The sequence below is a fragment of the Gorilla gorilla genome, chromosome 2 (assembly GCF_029281585.2).
Source record: "Gorilla gorilla gorilla isolate KB3781 chromosome 2, NHGRI_mGorGor1-v2.1_pri, whole genome shotgun sequence".
Classification (NCBI taxonomy): Eukaryota; Metazoa; Chordata; class Mammalia; order Primates; family Hominidae; genus Gorilla; species Gorilla gorilla.
The window spans coordinates 59,125,495-59,140,414 of NC_086017.1; the positions used below are offsets into that span (position 1 = coordinate 59,125,495).

General features: G+C 47.9%; 1 protein-coding gene across 3 annotated transcripts; it reads right to left on the reverse strand.

Moving 5' to 3' along the window:
- Positions 1 to 6,111: 6,111 nt before the first annotated feature.
- Positions 6,112 to 14,778, reverse strand: C2H3orf62 (chromosome 2 C3orf62 homolog). 3 transcript variants are annotated; one of them, XM_063703802.1, is made up of 4 exons: positions 14,548 to 14,778; positions 13,823 to 14,237; positions 11,547 to 11,638; positions 6,112 to 8,965 (listed from the first exon to the last, which is right to left on the reverse strand). In XM_063703802.1, exons 2-4 carry the CDS (start codon positions 14,230 to 14,232, stop codon positions 8,700 to 8,702), a joined length of 768 nt encoding a protein of 255 aa, XP_063559872.1. In that variant the 5' UTR covers positions 14,233 to 14,237; positions 14,548 to 14,778; the 3' UTR covers positions 6,112 to 8,699. The 3 variants fall into 3 exon arrangements, with proteins under 3 accessions (XP_063559872.1, XP_063559873.1, XP_030864813.2); XM_063703803.1 differs by having other exon boundaries at positions 14,536 to 14,778; XM_031008953.3 differs by lacking the exon at positions 14,548 to 14,778 and having other exon boundaries at positions 13,823 to 14,505.
- Between the last annotated feature and the right edge of the window lie 142 nt (positions 14,779 to 14,920).

The following is a 14,920-nucleotide window of genomic DNA, read 5'->3' on the forward strand; positions in this document are numbered from 1 at the left end:
AAGATTATTTTGAATAAACACCACCCATTCAAACTGGTTTTTCCCTTTCCTGTATTATATGAAGGGGAAAATCCTCATGGGATGGATAGTTTCCAGAATTTGCCCATTTCCAAGCCAGTACAGTAAATGACACTGGGGCCGCTGAGTGGACCACTGTAGAAAGCAATGGTTCTTGTTTCTTATTTTTTACATTATTTTCAGGGATGTGTGTCCCATCAAAGTCTCATTATGGAGGAGTTGAATTTTCCCGGGACACCTATGGCAGGGCTGCCAGACACCAGCCTAAACTGCTCTCACTCTCATTTCCAGACCAAGGGCCTCCGGTGGCCTGTAGGGAGCCATGGGCAATCACAGCAACCCTCTCTGAGGCCAAGGAAGTTCAGGTATGAGCTGTACCTGAGGCTGCCCTGGCCTCTCCTCTCCCTTCAGTCCTCACTGGGTGTCTTCTCACCCTGCCCTCTGCCAGCTCCACTGCTTTCCCTGCTGGGTTTCATTGCTTGTGCAAGGAAGATACGGAAGGAGCCCAGCCACACAATGGGTTGGGTCTTTCTAGCCCTTCCCAGACTGACTATAGGCCAGCGGGGTCTGTATCTAGAAATCTTTTATTACTCTAAGTTGAACAGTTTAATGATTAGTCATTTTAATTTAGAGTTGAGATTCCATTAGTATTTGACTGTGGCCTTCTTATTGAGAACTCTGTTCAACTTTGAAATGCCAAAGCAGGAGCCTTTGTTCTTTGATCCTGCTGTGAGTTAAGAAATTCTGTATTTCTTCAGAAGTGTTTCATTTTGTGTAATGAAGTCAAGGGTTAGAGTGACTCTGTTCCATGAGTTAAGTGTCTTTGTAGAATGAACAGTAAACTTATCTCCTAATAAGACTGGGTTAATTAAAATTACACTGCCTGTCTCTGGGGATCATCAGAAAAAGACACTGTTTCTTAATTTATTCCTAAGGCTTAAAAAAAAAAAAATTAGGCCGGGTGCAGTGACTCATGCCTGTAATCCCAGCACTTTGGGAGGCTGAGGCAGGTGGATCATGAGATCAGGAGATCAGGATCATCCTGGCTAACAGGGTGAAACCCCATCTCTACTAAAAATACAAAAAACTAGCCGGGCATGGTGGCGGGAGCCTGTAGTCCCAGCTACTCGGGAGGCTGAGGCAGGAGAATGGCGTGAACCCAAGAGGCGGAGTGACCCGAGATCACGCCGCTGCACTCCAGCGTGGACGACAAAGCAAGACTCCATCTCAAAAAAAAAAAAAATTAACTACTGTGTTCCTGCCAGGTTTGGTGAGGGTGACACAGCCCAAGCATCCAAGCATGTCCCTGGAACAATCAACATCTTTGGCTCCTCAGATGTTCCTGGAACTGTATGTGGCTACCCAGGGGCAGATGTGGTGGGAGGCCTATGGGCCTGAGGCCCAAAAGGCCACACAGGGCCAGGCGTGGTGCCTCACGCCTGTAATCCCAGCACTTTGGGAGGCTGAGCCGGGCGAATCAACGAGGTCAGGAGTTCGAGACCAGCCTGGCCAACATGGTGAAACCCCGTCTCTACTAAAAATACAACAAATTAGCTGGGCATGGTGGCAGGTGCCTATAATCCCAGCTACTTGGGAGACTGGGACAGGAGAATCACTTGAACCTGGGAGGCAGAGGTTGCAGTGAGCTGGGATCGCGCCACGGCGCTCCAGCCTGGGCAATAGTGCAGGACTGTCTCAAAAAAACAAAACAAACAAGCCACCCAAGGGCTTCTCCCTCTGATACAACTCCGGCTACAGCCCAAGGATGGAAATGAAGCTGATTGCAGTACCTAATTTTCTTGACATTCACAGGTATCTATCTATCTATCTATTTATTTATTTATTATTATTTGAGATGGTGTTTTGCTCTTGTGACCCAGGCTGGAGTGCAGTGGTGCAATCTTAGCTCACTGCAATTTCCGCCTCCCGGGTTCAAGCAATTCTCCTGCCTCAGCCTCCAGAGAAGGTGGGATTACGGCGCCCACCACCACACCAGCTAATTTTTGTATTTTTAATAGAGACGGGGTTTCACCACGTTGGCCAGGCTAGTCTCGAACTCCTGACCTCAGGTGATCTGCCCACCTTGGCTTCCAAAATGCTGGGATTATAGGCATGAGCCATCATGCCCAGCCAATTTCTCTTTTTCATATTTTTGCCTCAGAAGCTCCAAAGGGCTCCTGTTGAGGGGCCTCCTACAAGATGCTTTCTTTCCCAGGTCAGTTCCCAGCAACTCCTCTCACCCAAAGTGCCCAGAAAACAGCCTGTCTGCTCTCAAAAAAGATAGTTGCAGCCTGGCGCGGTGGCTCACACCTGTAATCCCAGCATTTAGGGAGGCAGAAAAGGGAGAATCTCTTGAGTCCAAGAGTTTGAGACCAGCCTCAGCAACACAGTGAGACTCTGCCTCTTTTTTTTTTTTTTTTTTTTTTTTTGAGATGGAGTTTCACTCTTGTTGCCCAGGCTGGAGTGCAATGGTGCAATCTCGGCTCACTGCAACCTCTGCCTCCCAGGTTCAAACGATTCTTTTGCCTCAGCCTCCCAAGTAGCTGGGATTACAGGCACCCACCACCACACCCAGCTAATTTTGGTATTTTTGGTAGAGATGGGGTTTCACTATGTTGGCCAGGCTGGCCTCGAACTCCTGACCTTGTGATCTGCCCATCTCAGCCTCCCAAAGTGCTGAGATTACAGGCGTGAGCCACCGCGCCAGGTCTGACTCTGCCTCTATTTTAAAAAATGGTAGTTGCTTCCTAGAAGTTAGTTTTGACTTTTTTTTTTTTTTTTTGAGACAGAGTCTCACTTTGTTACCCAGGCTGGAGTGCAGTGGTGCGATCTCAGCTCACTGCAGCTTCGACCTCCTGGACTCAAGCCATCTTCTCAGCCTCCAGAGTAGCTGGGATTACAGGCGCCCGTCATCACACCCAGCTAACTTTTGCATTTTTAGAAGAGACAGGGTTTGGCCACGTGGGCCAGGCTGGTCTCAAACTCCTGACCTCCAGTGATCTGCTTGGCTCAGCCTTACAAAGTACTGGGATTACAGGCGTGAGCCATTAGGCCCAGCCACACCAGGCTAATTTTTATATTTTTTGTAGGGACGGGGTTTCACCATGTTGCCCAGGCTGGTCTTGAACCCCTGGGCTCAAGTGATCGGCCTTACTCAGCCTCTCAAAGTGCTGGGATTACAGGCATGAGCCAAGCTTATGCCAGGCCTGAGGCCAAAACTCTTTGTCAAATCAGGCATTTTCCAGACAGCCTAGAACAGAGTCCTTCCCCACTACGGCTGGGATCCACTGTCAAATAGATTTCCTGAGTAAACCTTTGTTCCCTCTAGATATTTAGTTGGAACCTAAAATATTAATATTCTCCCACACATTCCAAGGATAATGCAAATAGCCTGAGCCTCATCTTGTTTCTGGATGACAGAGCCTTTTTCGTTTAATTTTTTTTTTTTTTTTTTTTTTTTTGAGACGGAGCCTCGCTCTGTCTCCCAGGCTGGAGTGCAGTGGCGCAATCTCAGCTCACCGCAACCTCTGCCTCCTGGGTTCAAGAAATTCTCTGCCTCAGCCTCCCAAGTAGCTGGGATTACAGGTGCCTGTCACCACGCCTGGCTAGTTTTTTTTTTAATTTTTTAGTAGAGATGGAGTTTCACCTTCTTGGCCAGGCTGGTCTTGAACTTCTGATCTCATGATCCACCCGCCATGGCCTCCCAAAGTGCTAGGATTACAGGCATGAGCTACCGTGCCCAGCTTTTAATTTTTTTTATAAAAAATTTTTTAAAAAGGGCCAGGCACAGTGGCTCACGCCTATAATCCCAGCATTTTGGGAGGTTGAGGTAGGCGGATTGCTTGAGGTCGGGAGTTTGAGACAAGCCTGACCAACATGGAGAAACCCCGTCCCTACTAAAAATACAAAATTAGCCGGGCGTGGTGGCACAGGCCTGTAATCCCAGCTACTCAGGAGGCTGAGGCAGGAGAATCCCTTGAACCTGGGAGGCGGAGGTTGCATTGAGCCGAGATTGTGCCACTGCACTCCAGCCTGGGCAATAGAACAAGACTCTGTCTCAAAAAAAAGAATTGCTGCTTTTCTCCCAGGCCTCAGCTGTGACTCTGTGTTCCCTGCTGGAACTTCACTCCACCATTCACTTATCTCTCTCCTTGTTCCTGCCCTTTCTTCTCAGTCTTCCCTTCCAGCTCTTAAATCTCTCTTTCTAGAAGCTTCTAAAGACCAGCTCCTCCCTTAAGTATTGTTACGAAGTTTATCATCAGTTGGCTTACAACCCTGGTTTCTACTGGCTTTGGCATGAACACTGGTGGGATGCAGCCATGGATCCTGGAAATCTCTCGTCATAGGGTTGGATGGGTCCAGCTTCTCATATGCCTTGTGCTATGGCTTGAATTTGCAGTTTGCAACTAGCAAGTTCCAAAGCTATTTATTTTTGAAGCTGTCTTGTTTCTATTTTGATTCTGGTAATCCAAATTGCAGTTTGGTGTTTCCACGGAAACAATTCAGTGATTGTTTGGCTTGCCAAGATGAACTGTGGGGGAGAGAACTGAATGATGTAAAATATTTAAAGTTTCTCAGTCATGATCAAAGTCAACTATCAAGTCTCCCTGAGAAGGATTTGGTCCTAGCTCCTTACAAACCTGAGGAAGTTTTATTAAAATTCTGGGCTTTTGTTCCCCCTCCAACTAAATCCCTGGAGAACAGCTCCCCAAACCCTGTTCTGAGCAAATGAGCGTGTATCTGCCCACTGTATAGACTCAGATGACGAAGGCAGGAAGTTCTTCTTGGGCACCTCAGGGAGCCAGAGATGCAGAGACAGGAGTAGATCGTGTCACCAGGGAAATGAGGAGGCCTATGTGCCCACTCCCTGCTAATCTGGGACTGGCATGGAGAGGCTCAGGACTCACCTGCTTGACTGTACAGCTGCATTTCTAGTGAGGAAAAGTTCCACATTCAAGGATTCCAGGATGAATTGCCTGTTTGGAAAATCTGAATTTTTAAATAAAGGCTTTGCTTAAGCAAAGACATACCTGTCTCTCTGGCCAGGGAGAGCCTGTATTCTCCCTCATTCCTCACCCCCACCCTGTGCTGGGCCCTCATTCCCGTCTCTACTCCAGGTAGGAAAAAAAATAAATTTCAAAGTCTTCTAGAGTAAGGGATAGATAGATCCCCATTTATTTATTTATTTATTTATTTATTTTTTTGAGACAGAGTCTCACTCTGTCACCCAAGCTGGAGTGCAATGGCACGATCTCAGCTCACTACGATGTCTGCCTCCTGGGTTCAAGCAATTCTCCTGCCTCAGCCTCCCAAGTAGCTGGGACTACAGGCATGCGCCACAACACTGGCTAATTTTTGTATTTTTAGTAGAGACAGGGTTTCACCATGTTGGCCAGGCTGGTCTTGAACTCCTGACCTAAAGTGATCCACCCGCCTTGGCCTCCTAAAGTGCTGGGATTACAGGAGTGAGCCACCCTGCCTGGCTAGATCCCTATTTAATACAGCCACGTCTGCAAAGCCCCACCTGGGAGGGGCCAGGCCCTGACCAGTAGTAAACCAGTGAACTAACTGAGCTCCTGAGAAACAGCTCTTTGAGACCTAGATAATCCAGCTCCTGAGGATCTAGCTCCCCCAGAAAAGGACTGCCCTCGTGTCAGGGTCCTGCCAAGCCCTCCTGGTGTGGCCCCTAGGCTCCACTCCAGAAACTGAAAGTTGGGTCTGGACAGGTACTTTGTGAAGGATGTCCATGGCTAGTTGACTGGAGATGAGGGTTTTTAAACTAACTGCTTTTGTCTTTACAGAAGTGATACATGTCCACTGCAGATCAATTAGAAAATACAGATGACAAAAAAAAAGACTATACCCTCCTATCCATCACCCCCAAAAGTTTTTTTGCACATGAGCTCATACACATTTTCACAAACTTGAGATCAGTTGCACTTGATCCAAAGTGCAATTACATGCATTTTAAGTTTGGGGATAACTTTAGATTTACAGAAAATGTACTTCATGTATATCGTTCACTCAGCCTCTCCAGTGTTAACATCTTACATAACTCTGACACTTTGTCAAAACTAAGAAACTGACATCAACACATTAAACACTAGTTTTTATTCAAGTTTTATCAGTTTTTCCAATAATGTTCTCTTTCTCTTCCAGGATGCACTCCAGGATTCCATGTTGCATTTAGCCATTGTGTCTTCTTGGTCTTTAGTGGTCTGTTGATAGTTTTTGAGTCTTTCCTTATTTTTCATGACCTCAACAGTCTTTTTTTTTCTTTTTGAGGTGGAGTCTCGCTTGTTGCCCAGGCTGGAGTGCAGTGATGCGATCTTGGCTCACTGCAACCTCCACCTCCTGGGTACAAGCAATTCTCCTGCCTCAGCCTCCTGTGTAGCTATGACTAAAGGCACATGCCATGATGCCTGGCTAATTTTTGTATTTTTAGCAGAGATGGGGTTTCACCATGTTTGCCAGGCTGGTCTCGAACTTCTGACCTCAAGTGATCTGCCCGCCTCAGCCTCCCAAAGTGTTGGGGATTACAGGCATGAGCCACTGCACCCGGCCATCTCAACAGTCTTGAGTTCTGGCCAGGTATCTTGTAGAATGTACCCAACGTCTGGATTTGTCTAACATTTGTCTCAAGATCATACACTGGGAATTTGGGTTTTTGGTAGGAATACCAGGGAAGTGATGCACCCCTCTCATGACATATACATGACATCACTTGGTTAGGTGTCTGCCAGGCTTCCCCACTATAAGTTTGTGACTTTTCCCTTTTCCTACTTTAGTCGTGGGAAGAATCATTAAGTCTAGCTCACCTTCAAAGGGTGGTAATGAGGTGGGAATATGGGGTAAGGACAGGAATTAAGCTCCACCTCGTCTATAGAAGAGTGTCCACATCCACATGTATTATTTAGAAGGCACTGTTTTGAGACCTGTTTTTCTGAGTATCAAGTAGCCTGACATCTCTCCATCCAGACAGGCTATTCTTCACCTGAGCAGGGGCAGTTGAGCATACTGTGAGCACTTTTCATTTGCTTCCATTCTTCTTGCTCAGGGAGAAGAAATTGGCCTCTGACTCTACAGGCTGTGAATGCTTTGTGCTACCTCCTGCAGGGTCTGAGTGGTAGGCGGCCTGGAAGGAGCCTGTAGTTAGCCTTAACCTCAACTCCTGCCCCAGGCAGGGCAGTGGCAGTGGCCACAACTGGTTGGGAACCAGGGCACGCCCACTGGGGAGGCATATGCAATCAAGTGGCCAGGGTCTAACCATGCCATAGTTTTTGGGGCACCAGCAGGTGCCAGGCCAACCTCTGCTAAGGAGTGGGTGTGTAGCCTCCACCTTTGAGCCCAGAGGAATCACTAGACCTGTGGTAAGGGATGTTGCTGGCTATGCAGCCTGCCCTATGCCAGAGTCACTGGCCTAAAAGACAGTCTGTTGGGCAATCACTCAGCTGTTAGTTAGGCCTTTCTCCCCAACTCTTTGGTTTGTTCGGGCTTTAGCACTTATAAACAGCCCTGGCTGGTCCAAAGGTAGTGAGTTATCTCAATCGACTACTCACAGTTTCAGATCTAACTCCTTGTTCTACTCCTTCTCCTCTTCTTGTACTACACTCAGTCTTTAAAAACAATCAAGTCCAAAGGTATTGAGTTATCTCAACTGACTACTCACAGTTACAGATCTAACTCCTTGTTCCACTCTCCCCACTTCTTATACTATACTTCACTTGGTCTTTAAAAACAATCAAAACAAAAAACAGCCTTTTGCCAGCTCTGCCTCACCCCCATATTCCTTCCTCTTATTAGCTCAGGAGGTGGGCACTTCCCTGAGATTCAGTTTCCTTTCTTCCCTTTTTTTTTCTTTTTTTTTTTTTGAGACAGGGTCTCACTCCGTCACCCATGCTGGAGTGCAGTGGCGTGATCTCAGCTCACTGCAACCTCTGCCTCCTGGCCTCAAGTGATCCTTTCGCCTCAGTCCCCACCCAAGTAGCTGGAACTACAGGCACGAACCACCATGACCAGCTAAATTATTATTTTTTTGAGATAGAGTCTTGCTCTGTCACTCAGGATGGAGGGGAGCGGTGCCATCTCGGCTCATTGCAACCTCCGTCTCCAGGTTCAAGCAATTCTCCTACCTCAGCCTCCCAAGTAGCTGGGACTACAGGTGCACACCACCACTCCTGGCTAATTTTTGTATTTTTAGTGGAGATGGGGTTTCACCATGTTGGCCAGGCTGGTCTCAAACTCCTGACCTCAAGTGATCCACTCGCCTTGGCCTCCCAAAGTGCTGGGATTACAGACGTGAGCCACTGTGCCTGGCCACTCCTGTACTTTTTTAGGGGCCCATGGAAAAGAACACTAAGAGACACAGCAGAGGCCCACGACCCACACCTACCATGGGTACTGGGTATATTGAACATCAATCAAAAAAACACATTCAAGATGTCAAGGAAAGTAAAAAAAAAAAAAAAAAATCAGTAATAGGAAACATTTCAAAGCAATGGAATTCAAAAAACTGGTCTCACAGCTTAAAAAGGGACACAACTGGGATTTAAAAAGGGTCTGGTAATTCAGGTTCTGCCAACCTTTTGAGAAATGTGGCCCCTGATGGCCATTGTAGCTGCTTCTGCTCAGGCTCAAGGGCAGCCTCCTGCTGTAAGGAATCAAAGCTTAGATAACTGTCCTTACTCAATTTGGTATTTAAAAGAGGTCATCACATTGTAGTCCTCTTCCAAGTCCAGAACAGTCTCAACAATATTATGATCATCAAAAGCCTGTTTGAGGCTGCCAGGGTCAGCATCGGTGGCCTTCTGAGGGCTCTTGTCCATAAGCAGGGCCCAGGCTTCCTCTTTGAAGGGTGAATCTTGGCAATGACCACACACGTGGTTCAATTCGTTTTCAAATTCTATTTTTCCAGCCAATTCTTCAATAGTTCGGATGCTTGTATGGTCTTAAAAATAAGAACATTCAGCTTTACAATTCCAGTGGAAGGTTTCTGAAGACATTTCAGGCGCAAGTTAAAAACCATGAATGGGTTGTCATTTATCAGGGATTGTGTAAAAGCAGGCATTCCTGCCCCAGGACAGGGAGGCTGCCAGACTGCCAAATTAAGGTGGGTTTGGTACCTTCCTTTCAGGCCCAAGCATTTACTGAGTTCCAACTATATGCCAGTCTCCAAGAAAGGTATAAGTGGGAGGGTATAGAAATGTACATGGTTGTCCTGGCTCTCAGGGATGACAAGACACAATGTGAAAAAAACAAGGAAACAAGGTCTTTAGGGTAATAAACTGCTGCCCAGCCAGGAGCGGTGGTGTGTACCTGCAATCCCAGCAACTTGAGAGGCTGAGATAGAAGAATAACTTGCGCCCAGGAGTTTGAGACCAGCCTGGGCAACAGAGTGAGGCCCTGTCTCAAAAAAAAAAAAAAAAAAAAAAAAAAAAAAAAACCTCCCTGATGTTGGTGAAAGCCAAGGAAGATGGTGGGTAGAGGCAGTAATGACTTCAGTTTACCTCCTGGGGCTACTGGAGGAGACTCAGGCTACTGAAGTCACAGGCTGGCAGGGGTTTTACTTTGTGGCCCAGGGGGAGTACCCTACCCTCACCAGGCCTCCCTTTCCTCCCTCATTACCTGGAGATCCTTCAGAAACAACAGCTTCAGGCAGCACCCACGGTTATACATCCCTTTACTAGGAGCTGTAGTATGAGTTTTTTAAAAACAGGGCACATTGGCATGGTGTGCCTGTAAACCCAGCACTTTGGGAGGCTGAGGCAGGAGGATCACTTGAGACCAGGAGTTCAAGACCAGCCTGGGTAACAAAGCAAGACCTTGTCTCTACTTATAAAAAATACTACTACTAATAATAAAAAGACAAAATAAAAAATAGAGCACATGTAGTTCACATACAGGACATTCAGATTTGTATGTAGAAAAAAAGTCTGACAGGATGTATGCTATACTATATTAACAGTGGTTATCTCTGGGTGGTAGAATTATAGGAAAGCTTTTGACTTCTAATTTTTCTCCTAATCTTTTTTTTTTTTTTTTTTGAGACAGAGTCTCGTTCTGTCACCCAGGCTGGAGGGCAGTGGTGCGATCTCGGCTCACTGCAACCTCTGCCCTCTGCCTCCTGGGTTGAAACAATTCTCATGCCTCAGCCATCCAAGTGGCTGGGATTACAGGTGTGCACCACCACGCCTGGCTAATTTTTTGTGAGTAGAGAAGGGGTTTCGCCATGTTGCCCAGGCTGGTCTCGAACTCCTGACCTCAAGTGATCTGCCCGCCTCAGCCTCCCAAAGTGCTAGGACTAAAGGTGTGAGCCACTGTGCCCAGCCCTTTTCTCCTAGTCTTTAATTACCGACCCCAGCTAAACTACTCTCTCCTTTTTGCCTATGTCGTGTTTCCTAAAAATTTAAGCTCAATCACCATGTCCTAGTGGCCACCATCCCTTGCCTTCAGGGACTCAATGCATCTAAACATTTATGACATGACCTGATTGATGTATCACCTCACAAGATAATCAGTTGTATGAGGGAAGGGACAGGGTTTGTTAACATTCAGTTCTCTAATCAATGCAGAGTCTGAGCAAAACAAATCTACCAAATAAAAAGATAAGAGTGTTTTGGCCGGGAGTGGTGGCTCTTGCCTGATCCCAGCACTGGGAGGCCACAGTAAGTGGATTACTTGAGACTAGGAGTTCGAGACCAGCCTGGACAACATAGCAAAACCCTAATACGAATATTAGCCAATCATGGTGGTGTGCACCTGTAGTACTAGTGTAGTACTATGGCTACTTGGGAGGCCGAGCTGGGAGGATCACCTGAGCCCAGGGAGGTTGAGGCTGCAGTGAACTGTGATTGTGCCACTGCACTCCAACCTGGGTAATACGATGAGACTCTGTCTCTCCCCCCAAAAAGTGGTGGTGGTGTTTTTTCTTTTGAGATGAGGTCTCGCACAGTTGCCCAGGCTGCAGTACAGTGGTATGATCATAGCTTGAACTCCTGGGCTCAAGTGATCCTTCCACCTCAGCCTCCCTAGTAGCTGGGATTATGGGCACACACCACTGTGCCCAGCTAATTAAGAAAAATTTTAAGAGACAGATCTCGCTATGTATGGTACCTAAGCTAGAAGAGAGTGTTTTTTGTTTTTTGTTTTTTTTGAGATGGGAGTCTCACTCTGTCCCCCAGGCTGGAGTGCAGTGGCATGATCTCAGCTCACTGCAACCTCTGCCTCCCGGGTTCAAGCAATTCTCCTGCCTCGGCCTCCCGAGTAGCTGGGATTACTGGCGTGCACCACCACGCCTGGCTAATTTTTGTATTTTTAGTAGAGACGGGGTTTCACCATATTGGTTAGAGTGGTCTTGAACTCCTGACCTCATGATTCGATCTCCTCGGCCTTCCAAAGTGCTGGGATTACAGGCATGAGCCACCGTGCCTGGCCGAGAGCATTTCTTATATCTGAGATATTTGCTGACTCAGACCCATGTGAAGGACCTATCTTCCCAAGGACAGGATGGACTTGCCCACTGTACTCACCAATCATATCAAGCAGATCCTTTGTGACCTCTTGGCTAGAATTGTTGAGTGGCATGTTTGAGTCAGCCTTCAAATCTCTCTCCATATCTTTCCTGCAGCCCCCAGGTCGGGGGGAAGAAAAGGTGGGGAATTAGATTCTCTTTCAAGAATATATTGAAGGGAAACTCAGTTTTAGATAATCTCAAAGACAAAAACTTACTGGTGACCTTGTCATTTATGCTTTGATTAAAGGACAATTGGAAACTGCTACATCAGTGGAGAAATTGACTAACAGCTTTACCATAATGACTCATGAGCATCGCAGACTGTATTAAATTTTTTTCTTTTTTAGAGACAGGGTTTAGCCATGTTGCCCAGGCTGGTCTCGAACTCCTGGGCTCAGGCGATCCACTCGCCTCAGCCTCCCAAAGTGCTGGGAATACAGGCATGAGCCACCTCACCCAGCCTGCATTTGTTTACTTATTTATTTATTTTTATTTTTTATTTTTTTTTTGAGATGAAGTCTCGCTTTGTCCCCCAGGCTGGAGTGCAATGGTGCAATCACGGCTCACTGCAACCTCTGCCTCCCAGGTTCAAGTGATTCTCCTGCCTCAGCCTCCCGAGTAGCTGGGATTACAGGCGCCTGCCACCACGCCCAGCTAATTTTTGTATTTTTAGTAGAGATGGGGGTTTCACCATGTTGGCCAGCCTGGTCTCGAACTCCTGACCTCAGGTGATCTGCCCGCCTCAGTCTTCCAAAGTGCTGGGATTACAGGAGTGAACCACCGCGCCCGGCCTGTTTGTTTTAAAGACAGAGTCTTGCTCTTGCCGCCCAGGCTGGTGTGCAAGGGCGCAATTTCGGCTCACCGCAACCTCCTTCTCCTGGGTTCAAGCGATTCTCCTGCCTCAGCCTCTGGAGCAGCTGGGATTACAGGCGGCCGCCACCACACCCAGCTAATTTTTCTATTTTTAGTAGAGACGCGGTTTCACCATGTTGGCCAGGCTGGTCTCAAACTCCTGACCTCAGGTGATTCATCCGCCTCAGCCTCTCAAAGTGCTGGGATTCAGGCGTGAGCCACTGCGGCCAGCATTTTTTTTTTTTTTTTTAAGATGGAGTCTTGCTCTGTTGCCCAGGCTGGAGTGCCATGGCAAGATCTCAGCTCACTGCAACCTCTGCCTCCAGGATTCAAGCAATTCTCCTGCCTCGGCCTCCCAAGTAGCTGGGATCATAGGCGCGCGCCACCACGCTCGGCTTATGTTTGTATTTTTAGTGGAGACGGGGTTTCACCAGACCTCAAGCGATCCACCCACCTCAGCCTCCCAAAGTGCTGAGATTACAGGCGTGCCACCACACCCGGCAAGGCCTGCACTGCTTATGAGTACCAATATAAATATTTGTGGAGTTGAAAGGAAAAACATTTTTTGTGGAGTTGAACCAATTAAATGGCTTCTTTATCCCCTTCCTATGAAGCAGCCAAGATGGCAGAACTTTGAAGTTTCTTTTTTTTTTTTTCCTGCCTAAGCCTCCCGAGTAGCTGGGACTACAGGCGCCCGCCACTACGCCCGGCTAATTTTTTGTATTTTTAGTAGAGACAGAGTTTCACCGTGTTAGCCAGGATGGTCTCGATCTCCTGACCTCGTGATCTGCCCGCCTCGGCCTCCCAAAGTGCTGGGATTACAAGTGTGAGCCACCGCGCCCGGCCTGAAGTTTCATCTCATACATTCATCCCTTCTCCAAGTCAAGGTGCCTGGGACAGGCAATTTCAAGTTACTTGGGAGAAGAAAAAGTCTAGAGGAGACCTGGTGATGGTCCAAAAAGATCTGGGGTAAGAGCGGGGAGCAGAGGCAAAGATGAAGCCAGGAAGTAGGGCCCAGCCTTCAATTCAACCTCTCCCTAATGTGGGCAAAGGAGGGTATCAAAGGCCCCAGTGTCCAGATTGAAACACAGGAGTTAAGATGGAATTAAGACTTTTGTTTCTGCAACTTAAAAAATAAGGTTATTTTTAAAACCCGGTTATTTTACATCCACTACCCCTTTGGGTACTGCAAAGTGGTTTCCATGACTGGTTTGACATCAACGATTGACAACTAGCCCCTCAACTGGAACATATACACAAAATATAACTGTTTCCTAGGCCAGATTCTGAAGAATGTCTGTCAACTCCCCAAATGCAGTCACAGAGCTGCCAAGAGGAGGCAAGAGCACTGTCATGAACTAAATCTAGGATCTTCAACAACTTTTTCAGAAACAAGAATCCCCTTAATTGTAGCTGTTAAACTATCAAAATTAGAATCACCTTAAATTTTCTTTTCTCCAGTTTTCCCCCTCTCCTGCAGTTCTCCAAGACTCTCTTTCAGGTGCCAAAATGGAGGAATGCATCAATACATTTTCCTTGCTGGTCAGAGGTTTTCTCTCGGGGCACAGAGCATGTGGTTTTGCATTTACCGGGACATGGTTTGTGGCAAAGGCAGGGTTCTCATTCTCAGGAGCACATGGGACAGCAGCAAAAGGAGCAGCAGAAGAGCAGGCTGCCAGACGATGTCTTCTGCAGAGGAGCCTGTGCACGGGCAGCGAGGAGGAGAGCGGCGCGGCGCTCAGTTCCAGCCTCTGCTGGCCTGTGCACTCCTGGGAATAACTAACTCCTTCAAAGGCCCGGTCAATGGCTGCAGTCAGTTCCTTTCTGCATCTTCTTAGCTTTTCAGACATTTCTCCTAAAAGCGACCATGTCTTTATGTAATGCATTGGAAATGCACAGGACAACACAATTATGTTACAAATGAGGCTGCAAACTACCCCTGAACGGCCACGATTTCCTGGAGCTTGGCCCTGGCTATAGCAGGACCCACAACCCTCGGGCTTTCCTCCTGGAGTAGGCGGTTCTCGGCTCTCGCAGAGGAACCCGCCATCTGCCAGAAGCCCCAAAGACGCCCCGCCCCACTTCCCACAGCTTCCTGGCCCGCCCCGCCGCTGCCTCCCGCCCCACTGCGGCTCCCAGGCCGCTGGCCCTACCGGCACCCCCACCTTTGGCGGGTCGGCAGCCACGTCCTTGTCCTCACCCGCAGCGCAGTGACGCCGACCCATCCAACGGTCATCGCATGCGCGTGCTCTGCGCAGGCCCCAAACCCCCACGGATTAGGTTGAAGGTCAAAAAAGCCCGGACCCGTACGTCCGGTTCCTTAAGGCCTTGCCCACACGCAGCGGCTGGCCCCGCGGTGGGAGTGGGGACGGGGCTTTCAAATGGGGGCCCCGGGAAGAGTCTTGATAGGGATGAGGAAAGAACCCGTTCTAGAAAGCATCTGGGTAACACCAAAATGTATTACTACCCTAAATCGGCATGAACTGGAGCCCTTTCCCGGCTAACTCCCACAAAGATTTCTGTTCTCAAGCCAACATG

Bases quoted from the DNA above. Each gene is read 5' to 3' on its own strand.
- C2H3orf62 (XM_031008953.3), bottom strand. From the start codon at position 14,268: ATGCATTACATAAAGACATGGTCGCTTTTAGGAGAAATGTCTGAAAAG. The intron at 11,639-13,822 runs GTGATTCTAATT...TGGGGGCTGCAG, and splicing joins TGGAGAAAAGAAAATTTAAG to GAAAGATATGGAGAGAGATT. The intron at 8,966-11,546 runs GTGAGTACAGTG...CTTATTTTTAAG, and splicing joins GGATCTGCTTGATATGATTG to ACCATACAAGCATCCGAACT.